General features: G+C 41.9%; 1 protein-coding gene across 1 annotated transcript; it reads left to right on the top strand.

Moving 5' to 3' along the window:
• The first annotated feature begins 12260 nt into the window (after positions 1-12260).
• DLEU7 (deleted in lymphocytic leukemia 7) lies at positions 12261-26544 on the top strand. The gene is made up of 2 exons (XM_079136580.1): positions 12261-12987; positions 25449-26544. Exons 1-2 carry the CDS (start codon positions 12535-12537, stop codon positions 25653-25655), a joined length of 660 nt encoding a protein of 219 aa, XP_078992706.1. The 5' UTR covers positions 12261-12534; the 3' UTR covers positions 25656-26544.
• Positions 26545-26989: the final 445 nt, after the last annotated feature.

Below are 26989 nucleotides of genomic sequence, written 5' to 3'. Positions count from 1 at the left end.
AGAATCAACCACTGGGATAGATTCAAACTAAAAAGCTTTCTCTCAGCAAAGGAAACTATCAGCACTGCGAAGAAAGAGCCTACAGAGTGGGAGAATATTTTTGCCAATCATACTTCAGATACAGCACTAATCTCCAGAATCTATAAAGAACTCAAAAAACTCTACTTCAAGAATTCAAATAATCCAGTCGGCAAATGGGCTAAGGAAATGAATAGACACTTCACAGAAGAAGATCTATAAGCAATCAACAAACATATGGAAAAATGCTCAACATCTCTAGTAATAAGAGAAATGCAAATCAAAACCACCCTAAGATTCCATCTCACCCCAATTAGAATGGCAATTATCAAGAATACAAGCAACAACAGGTGTTGGAGAGGATGTGGGGAGAAAGGTACACTCATACATTGCTGGTGGGGCTGCAAATTAGTGCAGCCACTCTGGAAAGCAGTGTGGAGATTCCTTAGAAAACTTGGAATGGACCCTCCATTTGACCCAGCTATCCCACTCCTTGGCCTATACCGAAAGGACTTAAAATCAGCATACTACAGAGATACAGCCACATCAATGTTCATAGCTGCTCAATTCACAATAGCCAGACTGTGGAACCAACCTAGATGCCCTTCAATTGATGAGTGGATAAAGAAACTGTGGTATATATATACAATGGAATATTACTCAGCTATAAAGAATGACAAAATTATGGCATTTGCAGGCAAATGGATGAAATTGGAGAATATCATGCTAAGTGAGATAAGCCAATCTCAAAAAGCCAAAGGACGAATGATATCACTAATAAGTGGAGGATGACACATAATGGGGGGGAGGGAAGGGTTAGTGTTAGGGTTAGAGTTAGGGTTAGGGAGGGGGGAAGTATGGAGGAAGGAAGTACTGTATAGAGGGTAAAGAGGGGTGGGAGGGGTGGGGGGAAGGGAAAAAATAACAGAATGAATCAAACAACATTACTCTATGTAAATTTATCATTACACAAATGGTAAGCCTTTACGCCATGTACAAACAGAGAAACAACATGTATCCCATTTGTTTACAATAAAAAATAAATAAATAAAATTCTTGGTTGGCATCCATTTTCTTTCAGGGCTTGGTAAATGTTTATCCAGGCCCTTCTAGCTTTTAGGGTCTGGACTTAAAAATCTGCTGATATTCTTATTGGTTTCCTCCTGAATGTCATCTGATTCTTTTCTCTCGCGGCCTTTAAAATTCTGTCTTTATTTTGAATGTTAGGTATTTTCATAATAATGTGCCTTGGTGTAGGTCTGTTGTAATTTTGTATATTTGGAGTCCTATAAGCCTTTTGTACTTGGTTTTCCATTTCATTCTTCAGATTTGGGAAATTTTCTGATATTATTTCATTGAATAGATTGTTCATTCCTTTGGTTTGTTTCTCTAAGCCTTCCTCAATCCCAATTATTCTTAAATTTGGCCTCTTCATGATATCCCATAATTCTTGTAGATTGTGTTCATGATTTCTTATCATCTTCTCTGTTTGGTCAACCTTGTTTTCAAGACTAAATATTTTGTCTTCAATATCTGAGGTTCTGTCTTCCAGGTGATCTATCCTATTGTTTATGCTTTCTATGGCGTTTTTAACTTGGTTTATTGTTTCCATCATTTCAAGGATTTCCGTTTGGTTTTTTTTCAGTATCTCTAACTCTTCATTGAAATGCTCTTTTGCTTCCGTTATTTGCTCTTTTAACTGTTGATTAGTGCGTTCATTTAATGCCTTCATTTGTTCTTTCATCTCCTCGTTTGCTTCCCTGATTGTTTTAATTATTTACATTCTGAACTCCCTTTCGGACATTTCTTCTGCTGTGCTGTCATTGGGTTTTATTGATATAGTATCTAGGTTTGTTTCGGACATTTTCTTCCCTTGTTTTCTCATATTGGTCAGATGTCAATGGGACTCTGTGATATTGTAGATTTCCTCTATTGGCTTATAGTGACCCTGTAGATTTCCAGTGTATCACCTATCAGCCTTCAGTAGCCAGAAGTCTTGGATTAATTTGATAATGCAGTGCATCCGAAGAACGCTGCCCCTAGCCCGCTCTTGGTTCCAGGGAGAGAGACCTGGAGAGGTCTCTTGTTGCACAGCCCTGGTTCCAGAGGCTGGTTGTAGGTTGGAGGTCTCCACTGGCTTGGGGACTTGTGGCTGGCTCTGTGGAGACAGGCTCTCACTGGGCGGTTTGCCCCGAGAAGCTAGCCTAGAGAGGCGCTTCCCGCTGGAGGGGGGCTGGGCTGCTTGGGGAAGTCCCTGGTGCCCTGTGCTGGTCACTGAAGCAACCTGCGGGCGGGCTGGAGCTGGCAGCAGGGCAGGCCGGAGCTGGCCGGGGCGGGCTGGAGCTGGGCACACTGCTTCTGTGCAGAAGGGCTCTCACTGGGGGGCCTGTTCTGAGAGGCTGGAGGATCTGTCCCTGTGGGCGGAGCCCACTGCCAGACTGCACAGAGCTGCCTGGGGGAGACGCTATCTGCCCTGTCCTACTCTAATAAGCCACTCGAATCCTGGCCTGCCACCCAGCTGAGCTTCACTGGGTGGGGGAGACTCACCCCGTGGTTCTATATTAGTCCGAGACTCTCAATGCCTCCCCTTCTTGAATCCTGGGTTCTGGGGCAACTGGAGTTGCAGTCACCCTCTAGTCCGCCATCTTGGATCGCCCCGTGGAAAAAGCCTGCAGCTGGAGGGGGACAATGCTGCCTGGAGAGGTCTCTGGCTGCCCAGCCCTGGTCCCAGAAGCAGCTTGTGTATTGGATGTCTCCGCTGGCTTGGGGACCCGTGGTTGGCTCTGCATCAGGAGGCTCTCCTGTGTTAGCTTTCTGTCACTATGACAAAATACCTAACACAATCAACTGGAAGGAGTAAAGGTTTATTTTGGCAAACGGTTTCAGAGGTTTCAGTCCATGGTCAGTTGACTCTGTTGTTTTGGGGTCTGTGGCAAAGCGGAACATCATGGCAGGAAGCACAGGGTACAGCAGAGCTGCTCATATCATGGTGGCTAGGAAGTAGAACAAGAGGAAAGGTCCCGGGTTCCCACTATTCCCTTCAAGAATATGTCCCCAGTGACCTACCTGCTTCCACTAAGCTTCACCTCCTGGGTTCCACCACCTACCAACAGCACCATTAGCTAGGGACCAAGCCTTTAATACCTGAACCTTTGGAGTTTACTTCCAAACCATAGAAATAACCTTTTATTTAGAAGCCTCATAAAATATCTTTAGGGGTTAAAAGACATGATAGCAGCAATTTACCCTCAAAGAAATTTAAAACATGGTGAGAAAGAGAGAAAAGGAGAGCTGAAGCAAATGTGGCAAAATGCTGATCTCTGATCACAATTCTAGGCAAATATTACAAAGGCATATTCTTGCAACTTTTTTTTTTTCTTTTCAAAATAAAATGTTAAGAAAAAGTCCCATGTTCTTATCGAAGGCCCTGTATGTGATCTGGTTCCAGCACTTTCTCTTGTTCCTTCACAGTCACCAGCAGTCATTCTGCTCAGAGCACAGTCTTGTGGTTTCCCAAACACCATCAACACCTTCCCAGCACGGCCCTCGCTGTAAGCCCTCCCGTCAGGCCCGACACCTACTTGGCTCACCCGCCACCCCAATTCCCACAGGTCTCTGCGTCACTGTCTCCAACTGCCCACACCACCCAAAGAAAAGTCCCCATCACATTCTATCCCCTTACTCTGTGTGGCACACATTTCTGACTCTTCTTTTTTGACAGCCTGTCCTCTTAATGCCATAAATCCCAAATAGTTCATTTCCCTATCTTCTTTTCAAGTAAGGGTTGTTGTATAAAAGGAGCTCTGCTGTTGTCTGGATAATTTCTTCCCCACCATTGTGCCTAGGATCCTGACCTACTGCATGGAGGTGCAGTGGCCATCCCAAAGCCAAGGAGACAGAAGCCATGAGCTATGATGGTAGAGCAGGAGACTAGGAGGAGCTTCTCCATTCCTTGATGGCCTATTCACTAGCTTCTCCCCCACTTATTGAGTGTCTGTTAAACATGCTAAATGCATCCTTATGTAAGCCTCTACTAATTGGATTTTATTGTATAGTTGAATACTGTAAAAAATACAATAAACTTTATTTTTCTCATAGCACTTATTATTGTTGGACATTATGGGTTGTATTTATTTGATTTGTTTGTCATCAAACTTACAGTAAAATGGAAGCTTTTTGAGGGAGGAATTTGGTCTTATTTGTGTGTCCCTGCTCCTAAAGCAGTGCTTGGTCAGGGAAGATGCTCAATCAGTATTGATATTTGGCAGGTGAGTGAATTGTTTCATGCCTTCCTTCCATCCATGTTAATAGTTAGAGTTCTTCATCACATTAAAATAGTATTCACCGTAACAGGGACCTAACACTTCTTGGTATCTCGGGGTTTTATTTGTCCATTCCATTCCCCTGCACACAGGATTTCGGTTCTCCCCACCACTCCTTCCTCTTTTATTTTATTATACATACGGTGCATACAACCGTGCTCATGGGTCAGTGTTTCTGTAGGGCAACAATTATCTTCCAAAAAGGCTGAATCTTCATATTCCCACCCATGGCATATCAGACTAGCTATTATCCTACATGGTTGGCAAAATGTATATGAACTGACTTTTGTTTCAGCCGGCGAAGGATTGGGGAGCAGGAGGGTCACACGGCATGTTGATTTAATTAACATTTTCCTGATTACTGGTGAAGTCGTTATGGTTTGAATATGAGGTCTCCCCTAAAAGCTCACATGTGAGACAGCGCTTCCTGGTTCAGAGGAGAAGTGATTGGGTTGCAGGAGTCTTTGCCCAATCAGGGAATTAATCCCTGATGGGATTAACTGAGTGGTAACTGAAGTAGTGGAGTGTGGCTGGAGGAGATTGGAACTGGGGTGTGACTTTGGGGTATGTATTTTGAATCTGGAGAGTGGAGACTCTCTCTCTCTCTCTCTCTCTCTCTGCCTTCTGATACCGTGATGCAAGCTGCTTCCCTCCACCACCCTTGCCGGCCATGATGTTGAGCCTCTCCTCGAGCCCTGAGGAATGGAGCTGGCTTCTATGGATTAAGACCTCTGAAGCCCTGAGTCCTCAAATAAACCTGTCCTCCTTTACAGTTGTGCTGGTCGGGTCGTTCATTCACAGCAGTGAAATAGCTTACTAAAGCAGAGGTTAAGCATCTTTTTAAGCTTGTTGAACCTTTAATTTCCTCTCTCTATATTTTTTGCCTACATTCAATCAAAGTCCATGTCATTTTAAAAATGTGTGGTTGATCATTGAATATGTACGCATTCATTCTTTACCTGCTTTGTGATACAAAAGTTTTTTCCAGATTATCACTTGTTTTTAATGTTACTTATGATATCTTCCATCCAATAAAATTTTAAATATTTTATGTAAAAACATTTTATAGTTTTTTTCCTTATGATTTCTAAATACTGTATCTTGTTCAGAAATGCTTCCTTACTCAATGATTATAAATATATCCAACAATATTTTCTCCCAATTTTTTTTATAGTTTAGATATTTCACATTTGCTCTTTGGTCCATCTGTTATTTATGCTTGCACATGAAGTAAGAACAGATCTAACTTTATGTTCACCAAATAGAAAGTTGCTATGATTTAAATGGCTTTGCCCCCTCCAAAATTCATGTTGAAACAATCAATCAAAGCAACAATATCAAGTGGTGTGACCTTGGGGAGATGATTTGGTGTCCTAACAAAACAGTTTGACTGAGGAATTTCATTCCTTTTTGTCTTCTCCCTTCAGCAATGTAAGGGCACAGCATGCATCCCCTCCAGAGGATGTAGCAACTAGGTGAAATCTTGGAAACAGAGAGAACAGCATTCTCCAGACACCAGACTTAGCAGCCCTTGGCCTTGAACTCCTGACCTCCAGAACTGTCAGAAATAAACTTAGGTTCTTCGTAAATTACCCGGTTTGGTATTTTGTTACAGCAGCACAAACAGACTAAGACAAAAGCCAGTTGTCATCCCTATTTTTTCACTGATCTGACATAAATAAAATCATATTTATGTGTATGCTCTATATACATACATATGCTCTATTGATCTATTTTTGTACCATTTCCACAAAATTACTAGAGCTTATAGTACATTTCGATATACAGAAAAGGAAGTTCCTCCTAATCTCATTTAAACATTTTCCAGGATATTTTGTTGTTTCCTTTTGTGGATGAAGTTTGGAATGAGCCTGAGGTTTCATTGGAATTGCATTGTCTTTCTAGATTAATTTAGAGAAAATTGATACCTTTATAATATTTGACTATTCTGTCAGAGAGGGAGTACCTTTTCTGTATATTTAGTTTTCTTTTATAGCTTTTAGTAATTTATATACATATGTATGTATGTAGTTTTTAATCATAGATCTTGAAAATGCTTTCTTAGTTGATTTACAGTTATTTTATAAATTAGTTGTTATTATGAATTAATTGGTTTTTTTTCCTTCTGATACTTTAATTGGTTATTGTGGTATATGGAAAAGCTGATTACTTTGAATATTGATTGTATATATCTAAGTAAGCATTCACTCATTCAAATTGTCACTCAACTGATCCTTTTGGATTTTCTAGGCAGATGTTTCTATATCCACAGAGACCCAACCTGTCAGCTTCGATACTACATTGCTTTGCCTAAGAGGGTTAAATTTGAAAATACCAGCATGAAATGTAAGGGAGCTAACAAAAAGATGAAATTTGAAGGACAGTATAAATTGTGTTAAATAAAATAAAGGATTTCAAGGCAGATTTATTATCCATCATATATATTTTGTATTTTACCATGGTATTGGAATAATAGTTACTCAAAATTCTTTAAAAAATAAGCCACTGATAAATAGAATCCCATATGAAAACGAACACAAGGTATTAGATTTTGGCTGGGCACAGTGGCACATTCCTGTAATCCCCAGCAACTCAGGAGGCTGAGGCAGGAGAATCTTGCGTTCAAAGCCAGCCTCAGAAGAAGCGAGGTGATAAGCAACTCACTGAGACCCTGTCTCTAAATAAAATACAAAATAGGGCTGGGGATGTGGCTCAGGGATCCAGTGCCCCAGAGTTCCATCCCCAGTACCCCAAAAGAAAAGTATTAGACTTCGTTCTTAGCTAAAATAAGTAGGACAATAATAATTCCTTTAATGTTTCTTTAACAATTATCTACCACTATCTAGGAACAATCCTTTATAATCTACAATTTAAGTTTCTGAGAAAGCTTACATATTTGAATGGAGACATGAAAGTTCCTCTAAATATAGCTTCAATTTTCAGGTGAAAGTACAGACCAAATAAAATTTACATATGACTTTTTGAACAGAAGCTTGAAATTTGATCACTTCTACAGCTCATTTGTGTTTTATGGTCAGATCAGCATCTATAAGTCTCTATTTGCTAATTAACAGTGAATAGTAGAGAACAGATGAGATTTTAAGAGGACATATTCTTTATGCTGGAATAGGTAATATAATATTTTATATAAACATAAGTCTAAAAATCTTTTTACTTTTTTTCTCCACGTGAATAAAAGGGTCATTTTAGTCATGTTTATCAAATCTTTATTTTTAAAGCATCTTTTACCTTATTTCAACTCTTCAACTCACTTTCAATAATATTTTGAAATAAAAGTGATTAAAATGACCAAACAAATAAAATAAGCAGATCTGTTGGCTTCTCCTGTGTTCCTAGCTCAGAGAGCCAAGGTAGGAAAGCGCCAGCCCCGTGTTCAGTGCTGGTTTGGTTCTCTGGCTGTGCTTCAGGGTTAAGAGTTGGGAGATTCTTCCGCTATAAAGTTCTGACTTCGTGGAAACACACCCATAGCGATCGACAAAGCTACACAACAGAACTATGTGTCCCCCAATCCCACCCTCCCTTTTTTCATTATAATTACCATAGGAAAGGGAGCTCTGGAAAAAAGAGAAAGGAGAGAAGAAATGAGGGTGCATAAAACCCCAATGTCTGTTCAACCAGAAAGCCTGACAGAAAAGGCCCCCCAGGACAAGAGTAAAAATTTCCTTAGAGATGCCAGGCGCGTTGGTGCACGCCTGTAATCCCAGTGGCTCTGGAGGCTGAGACAGGAGGATCGCAGGTTAGAGTCAGCCTCGGCAACAGGGAAGTGCTCAGCAACTCAGTGAGACCCTGTCTCTAAATAAAATACAAAATAGGACTGAGGATGTGGCTCAGTTGGTGAGTGGCCCTGATTTGGTACTGCCCAATCAGAACCAAAAAAAAAAAAAAAAAAAAAAAAAAAAAAAAAAAAAAAAAAAAAAAAAGTATGTCGGAATGAGAAAGATGAAAGGAAAAGGAAGATTTTTAAATTTTTTTTTAAAAAATATGTCAACCCAGGTGAAGAATTTCTGTCATATTAAAATTCTACCTCCTGGAGTGTGAAAATGAGAAATGTGGTCAATGCCCCACCTCCTCCACTGAGGTTAAAGCTCCTGGAATCTAGTTGAGAAAAATCATTAAAACATTTCCACATTTTCCCCTCCCCCGGTTTTTATCATGATCCCTGCCTTTCAATACTAGAAGGAACACCTGTGCAAACAATCAAAATAGTTTAGGAAATCAAGCAGCCTTTTATAATTTTTCCCTTCAAGGGAAAGGATAGTCTCCAGGGGTTACATTTGCCAGACTGTCCTCCTGAAATGATACTTAAGCAACCTGAAAACCCAGGGCCATTCCCTTACTCTTAAAAAATAATCATTGACCAAAGTTGCAATAATCAGAATAAAATTATATGTACTTCATATGTACTCCTTTAAAACTCATTTTTTTCTGACAGCAAGAATTCTTCCTGGAAATAAATTTTGAAATAAACGAGTAAAAAGATTTACATGTCCAGAAAGAACTGCATTTTGTGTGAAGGAGGTGTTGTGGCAAATGCACCTCAGAATCTGTCCTGACAGGCAGGTGGGACTCCACATTATTATCCTCCCTTTTCCCCTCTCTTTCCCTCCCCCTTCCCTATTTTTCTTCACCAGCTTCCCAACTTAATGGGGCCTGGGAAGGCAGCACATATACTGTGTCCCGAAAACACATTGTCTTAAGTAAACAATTGTTTTTGGCAATTCAGAAGTTTCATGGCAGAATTGCATTTTTTTTTTTTTCTGAAAATCAACTGTTTAGGCCAAAGTTAGAACTTCATGTGCATTTTTATGACTTGGCATATTCAAACATTACAATTGTAAGTTAAAAAAAAATGGAATTTGATCTTTTCTGCTTTTTTTTCACCCTTTGGGTCCACACCTTTTTCTTGTTCAATTGTTTTCTCTTTTGCAGTACGTTTTTCATATCTTGGTATATCTTTTCAGCATCTGTTTCTCCTCAATCATAATTTTTATTCAAGGATAATAACTCTCTGGTCTCTTTGGACGTATTTTGTTTTGCCCCCACCTATGAACTTCACCAGGGTGCGTTGAAGGTTAACAGCTCCCTTTCTGGAATTCTCTTGGATCCTTTTTTGGAGAGAAGTGCCAAAGAATATAAGCAGGGCTCAAATGCACCTGAGCTCTGCCAAGTCCTTTGAGGAAGGCTCCACACATTGTACCGTCTGCCAGCTCCTCCTGTTCTCACTGTGCCCGGCTTTGCCATGATTCCACCCAGTAACTTGCATCTTGTGCTCATGTGAGAAAAGAACCTTTGCACTGAGACAGGCCTCAGAATACTTGTGTATCTAACAACACCCTAACTTGTTCATTAGCAGGTGGACAACCCACTTTTCCTGAGTGCTCTACCCTGTTCTCTTTTACAACCCCCACTGCATGGGGGTGGGGTGGGGCTGAAGGTTTCCAGTACTCATTTTAAAATGCCCCCATCAGCTGTTTGGGAATGCTCAGAGTTGTTCAAAGAGCTTTTCCTGCAATTCAAATCATAGAAAGGTGTGGGGTGAACGGCAGAAGGTTTCTGGAAGCTGTTCATTAGAGGGGGCAGTTAGCAGTGTTTTGCCTGAAGGGCATGGGTCATAGGGTCTCGCCACATGTTCTTTGTTTTATGATCTGTCTTGACATTTGCATCAGGTATAAGAGGCAGTAAAACCAACCCAAAGTTGGCTGGGGGCAAGCTGAAGGAAACTCCACTGACTTGTATATCTGAAAAGCTCAGAGGTGGAGAGGTGGCGTTGTCTTCTTGTGCGGTTTAATGTGGGACTCCAATGTGCCATAAGGAGACTGGTTTCTCCTTGCAGACCTATTGAATTTTCTCTCTCCAGTGTGGGCTCATTTATAGGCAGTGGGATGGGTTCATCCCCTCTGACCTCATGGATGGAACCTCCACTGGGAAGTGAGGATGTGATTTCCATAAAACAGTGATAGAGATGCTGTGAAGCAAAACCATCAGATGCCTTGTACTTTGTCTTTTGAATGAGACTTCGATTGCACAGTGGCCTCAAATTGTGGGCACAGTGGGAAGGAAATGTATAATTTATTACTTGCTCTGATAGCCAGCATATGTAACTTTGAAGGTGTTTAGACCAAAGTCAGACTTGCTGTGCTACTGACTCATCTCAATAGCCTATTTCTCCTTTTCTCAGTTAGGGTCTCACATTTCTAGGTTTGTGCCATAAGCCATTTTGAGATCATAGCAAAGGAGAATATGACCCATGGCCAAGATAGACAAAGTATTGAATTGCTGGACGATCCAGTGCTTCCTAAGGACGCGAGAACAACCATGCTGCTATTTAAGCAACAAGTCCTATCCCTAAAGCCCATGGATTTCTGGCCTCCATCTCTCATACTCCCTGAAGTTCAGTTGGTCTTGACTTTCAGAATCAGCATGATATGTAGAAGAAAGGGCCTCAGGTCAGGCTCTGTCTAGTGATTTCAATGTTGCCCTTGGCTAGAATTTCATCTGTCAAGAAAGTTTTGCAGTCAGCCATTTGATAGTAGAAGGGTTAGCCCATGAAACTGGATTTCCTGTGTGTTGGAAAAGAGGAACAGCCCTGGAGATCTGACAAGCTCAGTGAAAATTTGGGGTTAGTTTGTGCTAGTCCTAGTTAGTCTCCGCTGAACCCTATGTACTTCAACATTTGAGGATTCAAAAAATAAATAAGGAAGATTTTCTGTATTTTTTGTTATGTACTTAAGTAACTTCATGGCAAGAGCATCTAATCAACATTAAAGTATTTACTTCCCTCCAAAGTAATTTCCTTCCTGAAATGCACAGACATGCATTTCTACTTAGTTATAATTAGTGTGAACATAGTCGTTTTTGTTTAAGAAAGGTTTTCTTTACCTTGGCATTCGGATTTGTTTTCATAGGCGAGGAAAACATTGTGAATGAGAAAGAACCTTTGCTGGAGGGTGGGGAGGATTATATGGGGTCATGCTAATTCAGAGTTAAAGACCCCTTAAAGACCCACCCCCCTTACCCCACCCCATTTCTCTTAGGATCACCCTTCTGGACTAACAGACCCAGCAGGGTGGCTTTTCCATTCAGAGGTGTTGATCCAACAGGACTCAGGAAGAATGAAACCCCAACCTCTGGTCTGCCAGAGCCCACTCCTTTAGTTGCCCCTTCTCCTGGGCCATGGTTTTCCTTGAGGGAAGACAGCAGAAATGATGCTGACCTGGTACAATTCTCCCTTCTGTTTCCCTTACATGTCTTCTTTTTCCAAAGTGCAGTCATACACCGGTGCTTTCCAATCTGTCAAAGCATAAAATTGCCAGTCCTCTTCCCTAAATTAAGAAAGTAGCCACATTAGGTTTAATTAAAAACAGCAACTATTTGTACAGCTGTCCCTGGGTTCACGGCTCATAAAAGGATTTAGCTTCAATCTTGCTGCCTGAGTCCTTCGGGAATTTGACAGAAAACCATTGAGGTGCCTCATCTGGCCAGTATCAGGCCTGGGCTTTGGGAGCAGGACCCACCTGTGCGCCAGAATGCCACTTTGGTCGTCAGGTTGTCGGTGCCCACGGGGCAAGGGAGCAAAGCTAAGGGCAGGACTTTGGGATATGTAAGTCCACCTTCTGTTTGGGGGTACACGAGGCCTTGAAGGATATTCTAAGGAGTTCCTGAAATCGCCGCTAGGGCTGGAGGGAGGCGGGGCAGAACCAGACACAGGCTTCCTTTTTTGAGTTTTGCTGGGTCTTTTCACATTTTGGCTTCTGGGTGGGTTTTTTACACCCCTTCCCTGGGCGTAAGTGGTCATTGGCAGGCATGCTACAAAGGAGAAGGGGGCGGGGTATCTCTGCTGATAGATGCACCAGCACAAAGCAGCACGTTTCCCCATCAAAGCCCTGGAGAGGAGGGAGGACCAGCGCTCAGCATTTGGCTGATACTCAAGTGCACACCGAGCACCGCTTCAGGCAGCGTTGGGTCAGGACAAGCCCATTCGGACTTGAAGCGAATGCAGGGGCCAGAGCGGGTCACCAACTGCGGGCGGGGGGCGCGGCTGACCACACACGCTGAGAGACGCGGAGGTTCAGGAGCCGCGGGTTAAGCAATGTGACCCTGGCGACCCCAGACGCCCCCGCCTCTCTCGCTTCTGCTCCACCTGCACGCGGAGCGCGGAGCCGCCACGGAGACGATGGCTAGCCCTGCGCCCTTAGTGGCCTCCATCAGCCACCAAATGGTGGCTCTGCAGACTCTGCAGTTGCTGCAGCAGGAGTGGGGCTGGGGAGACGGTCCCGGCGCCCCCGGGGGCCCGTGTGACCCGGACCACGTGCCCGCAGCCCCAGCGCGTCGCTCAGGCCCAGTAAGAGCCAGAACGGGGCCGGGGCGCGAGGAGGGGGGCGGAGGTGCCAGAAATCGAGGGGCCCGGGCCCGGGCGAGCTCCCCCGAGGTGGAAGGGGTGCGAGGCGCCGAGGGGGGCGCGGAGCTGCTGCCCTTCCCCCGGGACCGCGGGCCCTGCACCCTGGCCCGGATGGCGATGCGCAGCGCGCTGGCTCGCGTGGTGGACTCGACCTCGGAGCTGGTCAGCGTAGAACAGACGCTGCTGGGGCCTCTCCAGCAAGAGCGATCCTTCCCCATCCACCTGAAGGTGAGTCGGGGCAGTCCCCTCTGGCGCGCAGGGCTGGGCTGCGCGGCCGGGTTGGGGTCCGGAGAGACCGCGCGGGAGCCTAAGCCGAGCTGCCCACTGTGGCTCATTCCCGGGGAAACAGGAGGGAGGAGAGAGGTGACAGTCTGGGGACTGGGCAGCTGGGGCAGGGAGCTCGAGACCCAGCTGGAGCTCACCTAACTGCGGACTAGGGACGCGGGGGTGGCCTTGCTGAAACCTTTCTCTGGAGCTCCTTCCTGTCACATAAATCAGCTTCCTGCTGGAGCCTAAGGCCCTTGCCACATGTGCAGCTTCTAGGGGTGGAGGACAGCTCCCTCCACCCGCTTCCAAACTAATAACTCTTCCTTCAGAGGCTTAAATACACTTTAGTTCCCTCTGCTTTTTATATGACGAAATCATCTACATTTATTTAAAGTTCCTTCACACTCATGAATCACAATTATTTTTGCATCAATCCAATTCCCCACAGAGCTCAGGGGCCTTACAGAGTCAACCTAAATTCTCATAAAGTGGATGAGTGCTGGGTGGGTTCCAGGTGTTGAAGCGTGAATACCAAGAGGAACTCCTGCTAAGTCACCCAGCTCTTATATGAGGGACACAGTTTCCTCTTCAGGTGCTGAGTTAGCCAGGGAACAGAGCTGAGAGGGGTGGTGGGAACAGGGGGCCTGGGTTCCAGTCCTGGCCTTATCATTAACTAACCTAATTGGTTTAGGGTCACAAATCTCTTGGAGCCCTTCTGGCTTTCAAGGTTTGCCCAGGAGCATTGCTGTATTCATTCCCTTGGGAATTTAGAAAGGAAGTAGGGGAGGGATGTGGAGGATGGCTTGGAGCACTCCTCCAGAGTTGCTATTCTTGCTCTACAAGCCAAGATTTGGAAAAAGAAAATTACTACATATTAAGTTGCACTATACGCTGTAAAAGATATGCTTCAAATCACACATAATAAAGCATATTACTTACCAAATAAATATTGTTTCTCTACACCAGGGTTTCTCAGTTTCAGTACAACTGACATATTGGGCTGGGTAATTTTTGTTGGGGCTTTCCCAACAAAAAATGTAGAATATCTAGCAGTATTCCTGACCTCTGCCCCCTGGATGTCAGCAGTACACCCCCACCCAAGGTTTATACAACCAAAATGTCTCCAGACTCTGCCAAACGGGGGTGAGGATGGGTCAGGAAGCCAAGATCACCTCCAGATGAGGAGCACTTCTACACCCACCTTAGAAAATTAAGCTGCATTTACACCCAAATTTCATGGATTTTTAAGATATGAAAAAATGTGCATCATAGGACTGATGAAATCTGAAGTGGCATGGGATATTAGGAGCTTATGCAGGGCATAGATAGGTGGGCAAAAGGAGAGACTCAGTAATCAGTTTCTGCCAAAGGTGATCCTGGAAGGCTTCTTAGAGGAGGCAACTTTTTAAAAAAAACGAGTGTTTGCTCTCTAGACGTTAAAGGGGAAAAAACGGAAGGGGAACTGTGTGATCCAAGATCCAAGCATTGAAAGGGCCTGGGGCTCTGGGAAGACTGCAATTAGTTCAATATGGTAGAAGGAAAAAGGGGGAAAAAAGTGAAAGAAAAAGAATGATGATAGAGACTTAAGAGGGGTTCAGTTGCGGCCTCCATAACATGGATTGTCTTGCAACCAAGGGTAGATAAATTACAGGAGCCTCGGTAAGTCACAGAAGGCTAGGTTTTAGTGTGAGTCAGGGCAGAGACAATTATCTGAGGGCCTGACCCAACTCAGTGGTGATGGAGTAAACCTTGCACCCTCTGCCCTGAGGCAGTTCCCTAATTACCATTAGGGCTGAAAGGATGCTATTTAGCTGAACACGGCAGCCATTTCTATTTGGTAATCCTTTTAGCCCTTTCTAATTGACTTTTGGTCCTAAATGTTGTCTACTCTCCTCAGGCTTTCTTCATTCAAACCTTGGTCTCTCACTTAATTTTCTGAGAAAATTGAAACCACTGGACACATAGGTCTTCCTGTCTCTCTAAACAGTTGCATTTATACTCATTTTTATTTTTTTCTAATAAATAAATAAATGCTGTGTTCTCCCCCTCCCCCACGTGAACTCTTCCTTTTAAGCTCTGGAACAAGTCTTTCACATGTCTGTCCCCTGACATTTTCCTCCCTCTTTATACAGCAATCTCTGCTCTGCCATCCCTAGGATGTCTAGAGCCTAGTCTAGTGCTGAACACTATACATACCGTGTTTTGTCCTATGCATACAGACATCTGATCAAGTTTAATTTATAAATGTTATGGGGCCCAACTTAAGAACAGACCGATCACCACTGAGAAGTCCAAATATGAGAGTCTTTATTAAGCTGGCCCGCTGACTGTCTCACACAATGCCCAAAAAAATGGCTATTGGGAGAACAGCCCCGACCACAGGGTTGTAGGGGTTCTTATACCAAAAATCACATCAATCATAAGTGTCTGTTGCTATGATTCAAAATTACAAACTAACATCATGAGATCATCGGCAGAGGGGGAAGTGGGTCAAACTGACCCTTACCTAGGTACAAACTAAAGAATGGTTGCTAACATCCACACAATTACCGTTTACATGGTACATTGATTACTACATAGGAGCTGCCATTGTATATTATTAAACATGTCACGCTAAGTAACTGATGATGGGCACAGAGGTGGGGTGTTCCCATGGGAGAAACTTATTTCCTACATAACATGGAGTCTCAGAGCAAAATGGAGTCTGTTTAATCATTTCCCTTAGAGTCTGGCCTATAACATTCTCATGGAGCCAGATCTGTCAGCCCGTCACATAAATTAGGCATAGTAAGAGATTTAGCAACTAAAATAGAATAATCATAACTATATTCTGTAATAAAAGGTACGTGAATGTGGTCTTTTTCTCAAAATACTTCATTGTACTGTACTCATCTTCTGGAGAGAATGCGAAATGACATGGTGCTTAGTGATGAGATGAGGGATTGAGGTAGGCACTGTGACTGCATTAGGCCACTGTGTAAGGGTTACTGAGCACAAGCCATGCCATGCCATGCCAGTCAACCTGATAAACAAGATGGCTACCAAGCGACTAATGGGTGGGTAGTGTGTATGGTGAGGGTCACTGGACAAAGGGATGATTCACGCACTGGGTGGGATGGAGGGGGTCAGTGTAAGATTTCAGCACACTACTCAGAACCACACACAATTTAAAATTTATGAATTATTTCTGGAATTTTCCATTTAATATTTTTGGACCATGGTTGACTGCAGGTAATTGAAACTGGGGAAAATATAACCTTGGATAAGGTGTGTGGTGGGTGTGGGCTCCTGCATTTTCTATGACCTCCTTTCTGCCAGTTCCTCTCAATCCAGAAACAAGCCCCAAGCTTTCCACCTATTCATCTCCTGAGTCACAGTCCTCTTTTCTGTCCCTTAGCAAACTTTGCAGATTTCTGGATGTGCTACTACCACTTTCTAGAAGTGTCTAGAGTGCTTATTAGAAACAGAGATCTTGCAACACTCTACTACTGGAGCCTGCTGTTCACCTGCAGGGGAATGCTCCATTTCAGAGCTTTCAGAGGGAGAGAGCAGGGAGTAGCCAGCATCAAGGAATTTTGCTTGGTTTGCTGTTTGGAGAAAAGGCAATATTTCCGTTTGGTCCATGGATTAATGATTACGCAGCACTTAGACTTGAGAAGAGAGCAGTCTGTCTTTCCAGGGAGCTGGTTATGCCTTAAGGACATGCAGATTGTTTTTCTTCAACAGGAGAGGCATTCTGTTTATGGAAATAACACTGGTGTATGATTTAGAAGTGTGTGGAAGCCTTTCTGACATCAGGTTGGTGGTACTGTCACAGAGGAAAAGAGGAAGACCCAGTTGAACTGGAGCATAAGGGCCTGACGCCACCAGTACCTTTCAAAGGAGACAGCAAAGCATAATGATCTAGTTCCGTGGTGCATTTCAAACTACTCAGCTTCTTCCTGCCTTAGGCCCCTGGGAAAATTACTTAGGCTTCCCAGTCCTCAATTTTCTCATCTGTAAAGTGGAAATAGTTGTATCTTACCTAAAGGATCATGAGAAAATGCACATAAAGTCTTATTGATTTCCTGCAGTAAGTCCCCATATATTTAAGTGATTATCATCATTATTGCTATTTAATAGGTTGACACTTCATAAATTTTTCTTCTTATTCTTTGAGTTCCATTCTTGATATTCATGAATCTGATTCATACACTCTTTGTTTCCTTTTCTGGGGTTGTTGATAAAATGAGTTAGAATGACCAGAGAGACTTCCAGGAAGTTTCCAGTGTATAGAGGTTAGCCTTAGTCCCATGTCAGTGACTGACTTTGTGTGTCATGGTTGAGTGACCCACTGAGCAAACCACCCTTGGGTTGAGGAAGTGGAATTTTCAGGTGTGAAGGCAGAGATATCCACACCACAATAGTAATAAACTTTTTATAGCATGATGCTCTTTAATTAAAAAAACAGCACTTAATATTCCTTTTGACCATTTAGAAATTATCATACACATGCAAAAAATGAGTTTCTTTTGGCAAATAAAAAATGCTTAGCTGTCCTGGGTCTTGTTCAATTTGGTGAAGAAAATAGAGTTAACTAGCTTAGCAAATATTTATTACAGGTAGAAACAGGGCTCAGAGAAATTGAAAACTTTGCTTAAAACCCTGCAGCTAGGAAATGATGAGTTTCATCTGATTCATCCTACTATATCACAGGCCAACTCACAGGGTGTATGAACATCGTACCAAAATAATTTGTGCACATTGCTCACGCCATGACTGACACATTATAGACTGGGTGTATTAGGCAGCTCAGCTGCTGTAACAAAATACCACAGACCAAGTGGCTTCAACGACAGATATTTATTTTCTCACTGTTCTGGAGGTTGGAAGTTCAAGATCAAAGTGCCACAAAATTGATTGCTAACAAGGGCTTCTTTCCTGGCATGCAGAGAGCCACCTTCTCACTGTCCTCATGGCCTTTCCTTATTGAGTGACCTCTGGTGTCTGTTCTTACAGGATATTAAGGCCCCACCCTTACTCTCTTTTCTCCTTAATTACCACCCTCAAGGCCCTGTCTCCAAATATTGGGGTTAAGGCTTCATATGTTAGTTTTGGAAGGGCACAATTCAGTCCATAACACTGGATAATCTATATACCTCCTTCTGTGAAGGCCACCTTATATGGTGACAAAAAGTACCAGGGAAACTCAAGAAATCATTATCAAACTACTAACAAGCATGTGTTAAGCATTTGCCACCCAAAGAGAGCAAGAAGTGTGCAGGACACCAGAAGAAAGCCCATTTAGGATTTTTGAACTGTTGAAAATGACCAATTCACATAGGGACCAAGCCAATTATGAAGTTACTCTGATTGAGTTTTGTCTGTCTTCCTTTGAGAATTAAAAACAGTTTTAGTTTCTAAGAATTCCACTCAGAAGCAAGTTGCATGGAAATTATGGCAAATGCTAACTTGCTCAGGCAGAAGAACTTTCTTACCATCACAGATTAAACTTGCCTGGGAGCTCACCTGCTTCAGGTAGCTTTTGGGTACCAATCATTCTGTCACGTTCAGTAGTCCATTCTGGTTTCCTCATTCTATGGAGCAAGAGCAGCAGTCATAAAACTGTTGGCTTTGGCTTCCCAGGCATTGATAATGCTCTGTGCAAATTGCAAGTGTGAATATTGGGTTATTCAGAGGAAGTCATTGGGGACAAGTGCTTTTCCCCCCATTGATATTAGTTAGTGAAGTCAGTTTCTGAAATTTGGGAATTGGGTTTTCAAAAAATTACTAATGTACCATTGAAGAATTAAATGCACATGGTTATCTTATTGTTAGCTGTAGCTGGGAAATTGTTCCTTATTGGAGGTAAATTTGTGCCTTCATGGCCCATGAGTAGTCTGAATTTCTGTTGCTGGTCCCCCCATCCCCAGGGATATGGTGACTGCTCTAGAAGTAACCTATTTATAGCTTTTCAATGTCCTGTAATGTGAATGACATGAAAATCATGAAGTGAAAGCTTCTAAAATGAAATTCTGGAGAGTTTAGAAAGGCCCTAAGAAAAATCCACTTATGTTGGACCGCTCAATAGAAACTGCCGTGTTTTATTTTACAATCTTTGGGTTTGCCTTGTGAGCATCCCTGAATCAAGTGTTTGTACTCATTACAAAAGTGCTTTTCACTGGACTTTGCAACTGAAAAAGGCATCGTACCCAAAGCAAATGCCCAAGGAACCTCAATGACTTGTGAGCATTTACACCAAGTCTACCACAAGTAAAAATGTTTAATTTCCTGTGGACGATAGACTTTTTATGGTGACTGGCAAATACCTTGGTTCTTCATTGGGTGTTTTATTAATACATGGTTACATATCTATTTGAGACTGACCTTGGGTTCAGGCAACTGGTGACAGTTCTGGGCCCTGTGAATTGTAGTTCAAAGCCAGATGTTGATGGACCAGATGAAACTGGGGCAATTCCTAGTTCATGATAGTATGCTTTTCATAACCTCCCCCTAAAACAAAGAAACACCATTCCCATTTTACATATACAACCAGTGTGGAGGATTCCAGCAGATCTGGGGAAGAGGTTTCTCTTCCTTTGTCTGGCTCCACACTGGGCTGCTGTGGTGGAGAGCAGTCTGCTGGCCAGGCACAGGTTTATTAAGGTCAGGTCCCAGAAAACTGAGGAAAAGCTTCCTCTCTCCTCCCTCCCGGCTCCTCCCACCTTCCCTTTCCTTTCTCCCCTCCTCTATCTCCCTCTTGTTCTCTTTATTCCTCTCTTTCCCTGCCTCTCTGTAGAGGCTTTTAGAGAGACCCTGAGAGCCAGGAAATGTAGAAGAAACAAGCTAATGAGCCCATCATAAGAGAATATAGCTTGAGATGTGACTTTTTTTTTTTTTTTTTTTTAAGAGGGAACTTTAAAACCAATCAGTGGCTAAGTGAGCAGGAACTGATTTATAGTTTAGGCAAATCTAGAAGCGATTCTGAAGGTGACATGGGGTAGGTGGAGGATAAAAACAACCTGTGGATTGTTCAAACATTTTTTGTATTATAGAGCCTGTAAAGTCATACCAGATTTTTTACTTTATGACCCATTGGTGTTGCTTTCAGAAAACAAGCTTTGAAACTAACTCCTGCTGCCAGATCCCTTTTGTCTTGAAGCCTTCAGTTCCAATGGGAATGTTTATTTTAGTAAGAAGCAAACAACAACAACAAAAAAGACTTAAGTTCTCCTCCCTCTCTTGGACTTTGCAGGTGCAAGGAACATACTTCAACGTTCTTTTAAGTTTCTTTCTTTCTTTTTCTTTTTTTTTTTATGTTGTTCTGGGATTCCAGACACATGCATTCCCAATAAGCACAATGGGGCTGGGGAGATAGCTCAGTTGGTAAAGTGCTTGCCTTGCAAGCACAAGGCCCTGGGTTCGATCCCTAGCACAGCAAAAAAAAAAAAAAAAAAAAAAAAAAAAAAAAAAAAAAAAAAACAACCAAACAAATAAGTACAATGTGTAAGGCAGAAAAGCATAGTGGTAGTGGTTTTCCTAAGAGACCTTTGCATAAGTAGGAAAGAATAGAGCAGAGGAAAGGAGAGCTCGAGCTGGGAGGTCTCTGATCATCGAGGGGCTTGACTTTATGTTGGGCATAGAAGGTTCCATACCATGAACAGCTTTCCAATAGCCAAGCCTTCTCAAGTATGCTGCAGGGCTGAGGGGTAGGCCAGCAGGCCAGTCTTCAGTTTGGATGCAGTCATTGCCAATTTAAGCTTTGTAATGCTCAGTGGACCTTAAGAAAAATACCATGAAGATGGTCAAGGAAGAAACATGAAATGATTCACTTGCAGGCATTCTTGCTCCATTCCCAAAGCTCGCCCACTGCCTGTACTTGCTTCCACGGAGTCCCACTCCCCCGAAGTGACAGCTTCATTACTGCACGCAGCACCCAGTTTGTGATGTGGGTGGTGCTGGGGTGCTATGGAGGGGAGCGTGTCTTTGATTAACAGCTGAGTTCTGAAGAGAGATTAATTCCAGCCCTGCTTCTCACTTTGGTGCAATTTAAGGCCTTCATTTACTCTCCCTAAGCCACATTTCTTTGCATTCTTCATGGATTATCGTGAGCACTGAGTGAGACAAGGTGTATAAGGAGCCTCGTGTATCTTGTAACATCTTCCCCTTGCTACTTCTCTGATGTCTCTTCCAAGCCTCCGTTCCCTTCTGCAAGGGTCAAAGGTAACACACTGGGACTTCAACCATTCCCTGAACTCTGTGTGACATCACTACTGAACAGGTTCAAATAGATTTCATTTCACCAATTAGATTCTACATTTCTCCAGTGTTCTTTTGTTCTTTTTCTTTTCTTTTCCTTTCCTTTCCTTTCTTTTCTCCCTTCCTGCCTCTCTCTTCTCTTCTCTTCTCTTCTCTTCTCTTCTCTTCTCTTCTCTTCTCTTCTCTTTGGACTCTTCCTTACTGACCTTCCAGCATCTTTATTTGTAATCTGAGACTGATGAAGTACATTACAAATAGAGTTTTCGTATCCATGAGCCAATTTGACCTTTGCAGCCTTACCATGTGTAGCTGTTATCAGTTCCATTTTACAGATGAGAAAACTGAGTTTCTCATAGATAAAATGACCTGTCTAAGGATGACCTGTCAATGAGGCAGGATCAGGTCACTGGCAGCAGGTGCATGATTCATGTAAGAATGGACTCTCTCTGCACCCCTGGTATCTTTATGAGTGCTCTGAGAGCTGCCCATGCTAACTCACATCTGCGAAGCCCTTCTGCCATTTAGGTTAACATATCCGGATTCTGGGAATTAGGACGTGGTTATCTTTGGGAGGCCATTATTCTGCTTACCACAGGTCAGGTTTAAGCTAAAATTTAGAGAGAAATATTTTGAAAACTAGAGCTGTAATCTGAAGCACTGCACAACAGAAAAAAAGAGATTTTAAGAAGTAGAGCTGGGCTGGGGAGATAGCTCAGTTGGTAGAGTGCTTGTTGCAAGCACAAGTCCCTGGGTTCGATCCCCAGCACTGCAAAAAAAGAAAAAAAAAAAAAAAAAAGAATGGATTAGTGCTGTTATCAAGGGAGTACATTCCTGAGAAAAGAAGTAGAGCTACCTCCTTTAATGGATTGCCTCGTAAGCAATCTGTATCCAAATGCTTACTGGACACATTATTGGAAGGATTCATACATCGGGATGAGCTTTGTAGGAACCTTGTGTTGTGCTTAGACACCTTGCGTAGGATTGGATTTTTGTGATTTTACCATGGCCCTCATATTTCTTTGGATGTTTAGATAAGTGATCTCTGTGTCTCATCCCCTTTACTGGGTAATAAGCTCACTGGAGAGCAGGTTCCATGTCGTATTGCCTTTCATTCAGCATAGTAAGTCACGCAGAGGCTTGCAATACGTGTGGAATAAACTTAACAAATTCACTGAGTTAAACAGGCCTTGAGGTCATTATCCCAGTAGATCACTTGAATCATGGGAAGGAATCTCAACTCACTTTAAAAGGTAAATGTTAGCCATCAATTTGGACCACCATAGCAATCAATATACTTCATATCCAGAGTCTAAAATTACACTAGTCTTTAGAAATCCCAAAACCTACTTTAGATTGCTCAACCGTATAGTTCTAATTCTGGCAAAGTTCTCAAAGTGCTGTGTAGGATATGACATCATTTCTGGGAGCATCTGGGATTTACTGAATAAAATAAAAGCTGCAGGGAGGATATATTCTGTCATTGAACGGAAAGCACTGTAAGTAAAATCAAAGCCAATATCGATCATGTGAGTTTCTATTGAAAGCCCTTGAATCATTTAATGGGCTGTTGCCTTAACGCTGTGGCTTGTGACCCCCACCTTCTGCAGCAGAAGTAGCAGATGTCGTTTGGAAGTAATGATTATTGGATTCATAGTTGGCCTTTAGACTGTCTAGAAAGGAAGAGAAGCAATCACCTGTTTTATTTTTCCCTCCCCTGGCTTAAGAGTCCCATGGAAAGTCTATTCCTATTAATTTGTTTTCTTTGACTGTTAATATATTTGAGAAAGAATTAAAAGGAAATACTGTACTAGAATAGTAAAATAAAGAGACTTTGCAAAGCTCGCCAGAGATCTGAAGTTTGCCCAGGGCCTTAGGGACCAGTTCAGCCCAGAAGTCGAATTTTATTATACATGCAATTTCCCCAAACGATGCCTCCTTTGATTCATTACAGTAAATGTGAAATTGACTTCAGGTTTTCAGCCCAAAACGATATTTTTAAAGGCATTTTAATCTTCATCAGGTGATGAGTGCCTTTGCAGGCTGGCTAATGGGCACACGTCAGCACACATTTCGGCGGTTCCTTCTATTTTGAATTTCCCTTTGCATGTTTTCTTTGATCCTTCCACTTTGTACTTAGAGTTGGATTAGTTCTATAAAGCCAGTGGACAGTTTCTCTTGATGTGGATTTTGGGGAAATAGTCCAGAGTGATTTTTCCCATTTTCCCATTTCCAAGCAATATGCTTCAGCAATGCAGGTTCCCCTGTAAGATATGGACAGATATCTAAGGAACCTCTTGACCCTTTCTGAACAGACACGAGCAAAGCATAAAGATAGGGAAGCAAGAATGCTTTACATTAGCCTGGGAGTGCTTGAGTAGGAGGACGACAGCATGCTTATCCTTCTAGCCCAGGCCTCGCTTGCAGGACTGTCCTGCTGCCATTGTTTGCTGAATTGAAATAAGCAGACATGATTTCTTGGGGGACTGTTGTCCAGTAACCTCTTTGCCAGAATCTCAGGTCCTTCTCTTCCAGGTAACAAGGTTTTTCTTAGGGGATACAATAGTTTCTCCTAAAAAGAAAATCAAGAACACCCTGGTCCCTCATCAAACTTTGGTTCAGCCTTTAGGTCTTCTTTTCATTTTCTTTTGGATTATCTATTTTCTTTTCCTAAGCTATTGAGTTTAATTCTTAATTTGTGGGTTACACTGATTCCTTTTAACTTACATAAGCATTTGAGTCTACATATTTTTCTACATTCCATGAATTTTGATATAATATTTCCATAAAAGTTCAGTATAAATTATTCTTAAATTTCAATTATTTTTTCCACAAACAGATGAATTATTCAGAAGTGGTGTTTTTAAGGCATTCCTGTTTTGAGAAAGTTAGCCATGTTATTGATTTTTCATTTACTCTCACACTGCAGTTTGTGTCATATAGACTTTCTGATATTTATTGAGATCTGCTTTGTGACACGATATAGTCAGATTTCATAAATATTCCATGTATGCTTGAGAATTGTTACAGTTTGGATTTAGAATGTCCCTCAAAACTCATGTGTTGAAGGATGTTTGCTCTATTTTATTTAGAATTTTAGGAATTCATAAGCAAGGGGCTTTAGGAAGCTAACTAAATGTGCCAAGTTGCCAGAAGTGGAAGTCTGGAAGTCTGCAGGAATCCATTTCTCTATGTTTAAAAGAGGTTTTTCTTTCTTTTCTTTTTCTTTTCTTTTCTTTTCTTTTTTTTTTTTTTTTTTAACAGGGTCTCATAAGTTGCTTAGGGCTTAGTTAAGTTGCTGAGGCTGGCTTTGAACTCACAATTCTCCTACCTCAGCCTCCCAAGCTGCTGGGATTACAGGTGTGCACCCCCCATACCTGGCTTAAAAGAGTTCTTACAGTCAACCTTTTCTCTAACATGGAATACTTACAGTGGACCTTTATTTGCAATGGATTTTAGAAACTGAACCATTCTAAAAACTCTATTGAATTACTTCATGTTAAAAAACTACCTGGGAACCATTCTTTCTAAAATTGCACTGGGAGTTTCTAAGGGGCCATGTCTATTAAATATCAAACTCTGTATTGGAATCTTAAACATAGTGAGTGGAATAATGGGAGCAGAGGCTATTTGTACATTTGTCACAGCTTTCTTAGGAACAGAAACAATTCCAATTGGCTCAAGTAAAAAAAAAAAGATTGAAGTAAAGTAAATTTAAGTAAAAATATGATTTTTAAGTCAAAAGAATTTATCCTTTAAAATCTTGGGGTTTATTATTCAAGTATAGCTAGGTTCCCATGTTCAGGAAAGGTGATCAGAGGTCTTGGTTCTGATTTCTTCTGGATTGGCTTCATCCTGATTGGATTTGGACTCCCTCTATATGGTGGCAAGATATTTCCAACAGCCCACTCAGAGGGTTTCCCTTTCCCAGTCTAGTAGATGTGGGATTGTGGCCAATGGCTTTGGTCACTTGTCCATCCTGGCCAGTCCACACAGTCAGGGGTGATACGCTGTGTTGGAACTGGACCCTAGAGTCCTGTGAAGGGGGTCAGCTTTGGTCAAACCACACAGGCCGAGGAGGGAGGAGGGTAGTTCTCTGAGAAAAATCTGGAAGCTGGGTAAGTGAAGCACACAGCACATGTTCCTATCACCTGTCTAATTTCCTGCCTGTTTGCTGTTCATTTCAGGATAGTGTTGAGTTTAGGAACATCTGCAGCCATTTGGCTCTACAAATCGAAGGACAGCAGTTTGACAGAGACTTGAATGCTGCCCACCAGTGTTTGAAGACAATAGTCAAGAAGCTGATTCAGTCACTTGCTAATCTTCCTTCAGATGCCCACATGGTCGCCTGTGCTTCCTTGAGACAGATCTTACAGAATCTCCCAGACACATGAATGTTAAAGACATCAGAATTAAAACCACAGCTAGTGCTGTTAGGAGAACTGGATATCCAATTTTCCTAATTCAATCTGCAGACAATGGATGTTTTTATTTCTCGAAAGTAGACATGCTAGCACATGTAGCAGTCTGACCATGGCCCGTGTAGCCTTCAGAATTAGAGCATGTTAGTGAAAACTTTTTAAAGCTGTAGTTCACATTTTTAAGTATGTTGACCTCCTATTTGCTGACTTTTTGATTGAAATATATTTCACTTTGTGGAACTGATTGGCCTATATGTATATATATTTATTAATTCATATTAAGTACTAGTTTTGATCAATTATATCTTGATCTATACTCATATTACTGTATGCAATAAGGCTTAATATGGTTATTTATAAGATTGAAGCTCCTTGGTTCTGAAAATTATGTGGAATAAATGGAACATTCGGTAATTGACACGTTCTACTTGCTAGGCACTTCGCTTTATGTTATGAGAATGATCTTTAGTTGCAAGAGCACATGTGTCAGCAATTATAAGTTCTGATCCTGGCATTAATAACTTAACCACTGGGCAGGAAGAGTTGTTTCTAAACCTTGTGCTTTCATATACTGATTTGTAAATTTAAAATGATAATGAGCTATGAAGTACCAAGGCTATGTGATATGTACAGAATTATTAAAGTCTCATGTGGAAACATCTAACTCTCCTTACTCTTTCTAAATATTCTGATTGCAGTAGGAAATTCTTGTGAAAAAAAAGAAGGGGGTGGACGTACTGCCAGATTTCCCTGAACATTTAGACATTTAGAGCTGGGAAAAGATAAAAGGTGAATATTTTGTCTTTTCTATTTTTGTTTTGTGTTTTGTAATAATTATCGACACATACCTAGGAAAAACTAAATTTCCTGTTGTTTCATGGTGATCGTATTGAGAACCAAAATAAAGTGAAATACTGCTTCTTCCCTAACAGTTTAAGAGAAACAGCACCGGATTTAGGAGAAAAAAATTTTATAGTGTATATGTGCAGCTTGTTTTCTGTAAGTATTATAATCTGAGTCTGTTTGTGAAGAGTACATCTCCTATCTAAAAAAAAAAAAAAAAGTGTTATGTTATTAGTAATCAAAGACTTCTAAATCCTGCATATTACAATTTTGGTTGAGTCCATGTGTTTTCTTCCAGAATCTGAGAATGAAAGATCAATAGATTGCTTCTTTTTCAATGTAACTGACCTTATCCACAGAAGAGACTACATATAAAACTGAATTGTTAAGGAAAGAAGAAAGGTTTTTTTATATGTGTGTGTAATGGGGGTAAATTTGGGGGATAGGAAGGAAGGCATTTCTTT

The sequence above is a fragment of the Sciurus vulgaris genome (genome assembly GCF_902686455.1).
Source record: "Sciurus vulgaris genome assembly, chromosome: 4".
In the NCBI taxonomy this organism is placed as follows: domain Eukaryota; kingdom Metazoa; phylum Chordata; class Mammalia; order Rodentia; family Sciuridae; genus Sciurus; species Sciurus vulgaris.
The sequence above is the reverse complement of the archived record's forward strand: the minus strand, read 5'-3'. Positions and strand labels throughout refer to the sequence as shown.

Bases quoted from the DNA above. Each gene is read 5' to 3' on its own strand.
- DLEU7 (XM_079136580.1), top strand. From the start codon at position 12,535: ATGGCTAGCCCTGCGCCCTTAGTGGCCTCCATCAGCCACCAAATGGTG. The intron at 12,988-25,448 runs GTGAGTCGGGGC...TGTTCATTTCAG, and splicing joins CCTTCCCCATCCACCTGAAG to GATAGTGTTGAGTTTAGGAA.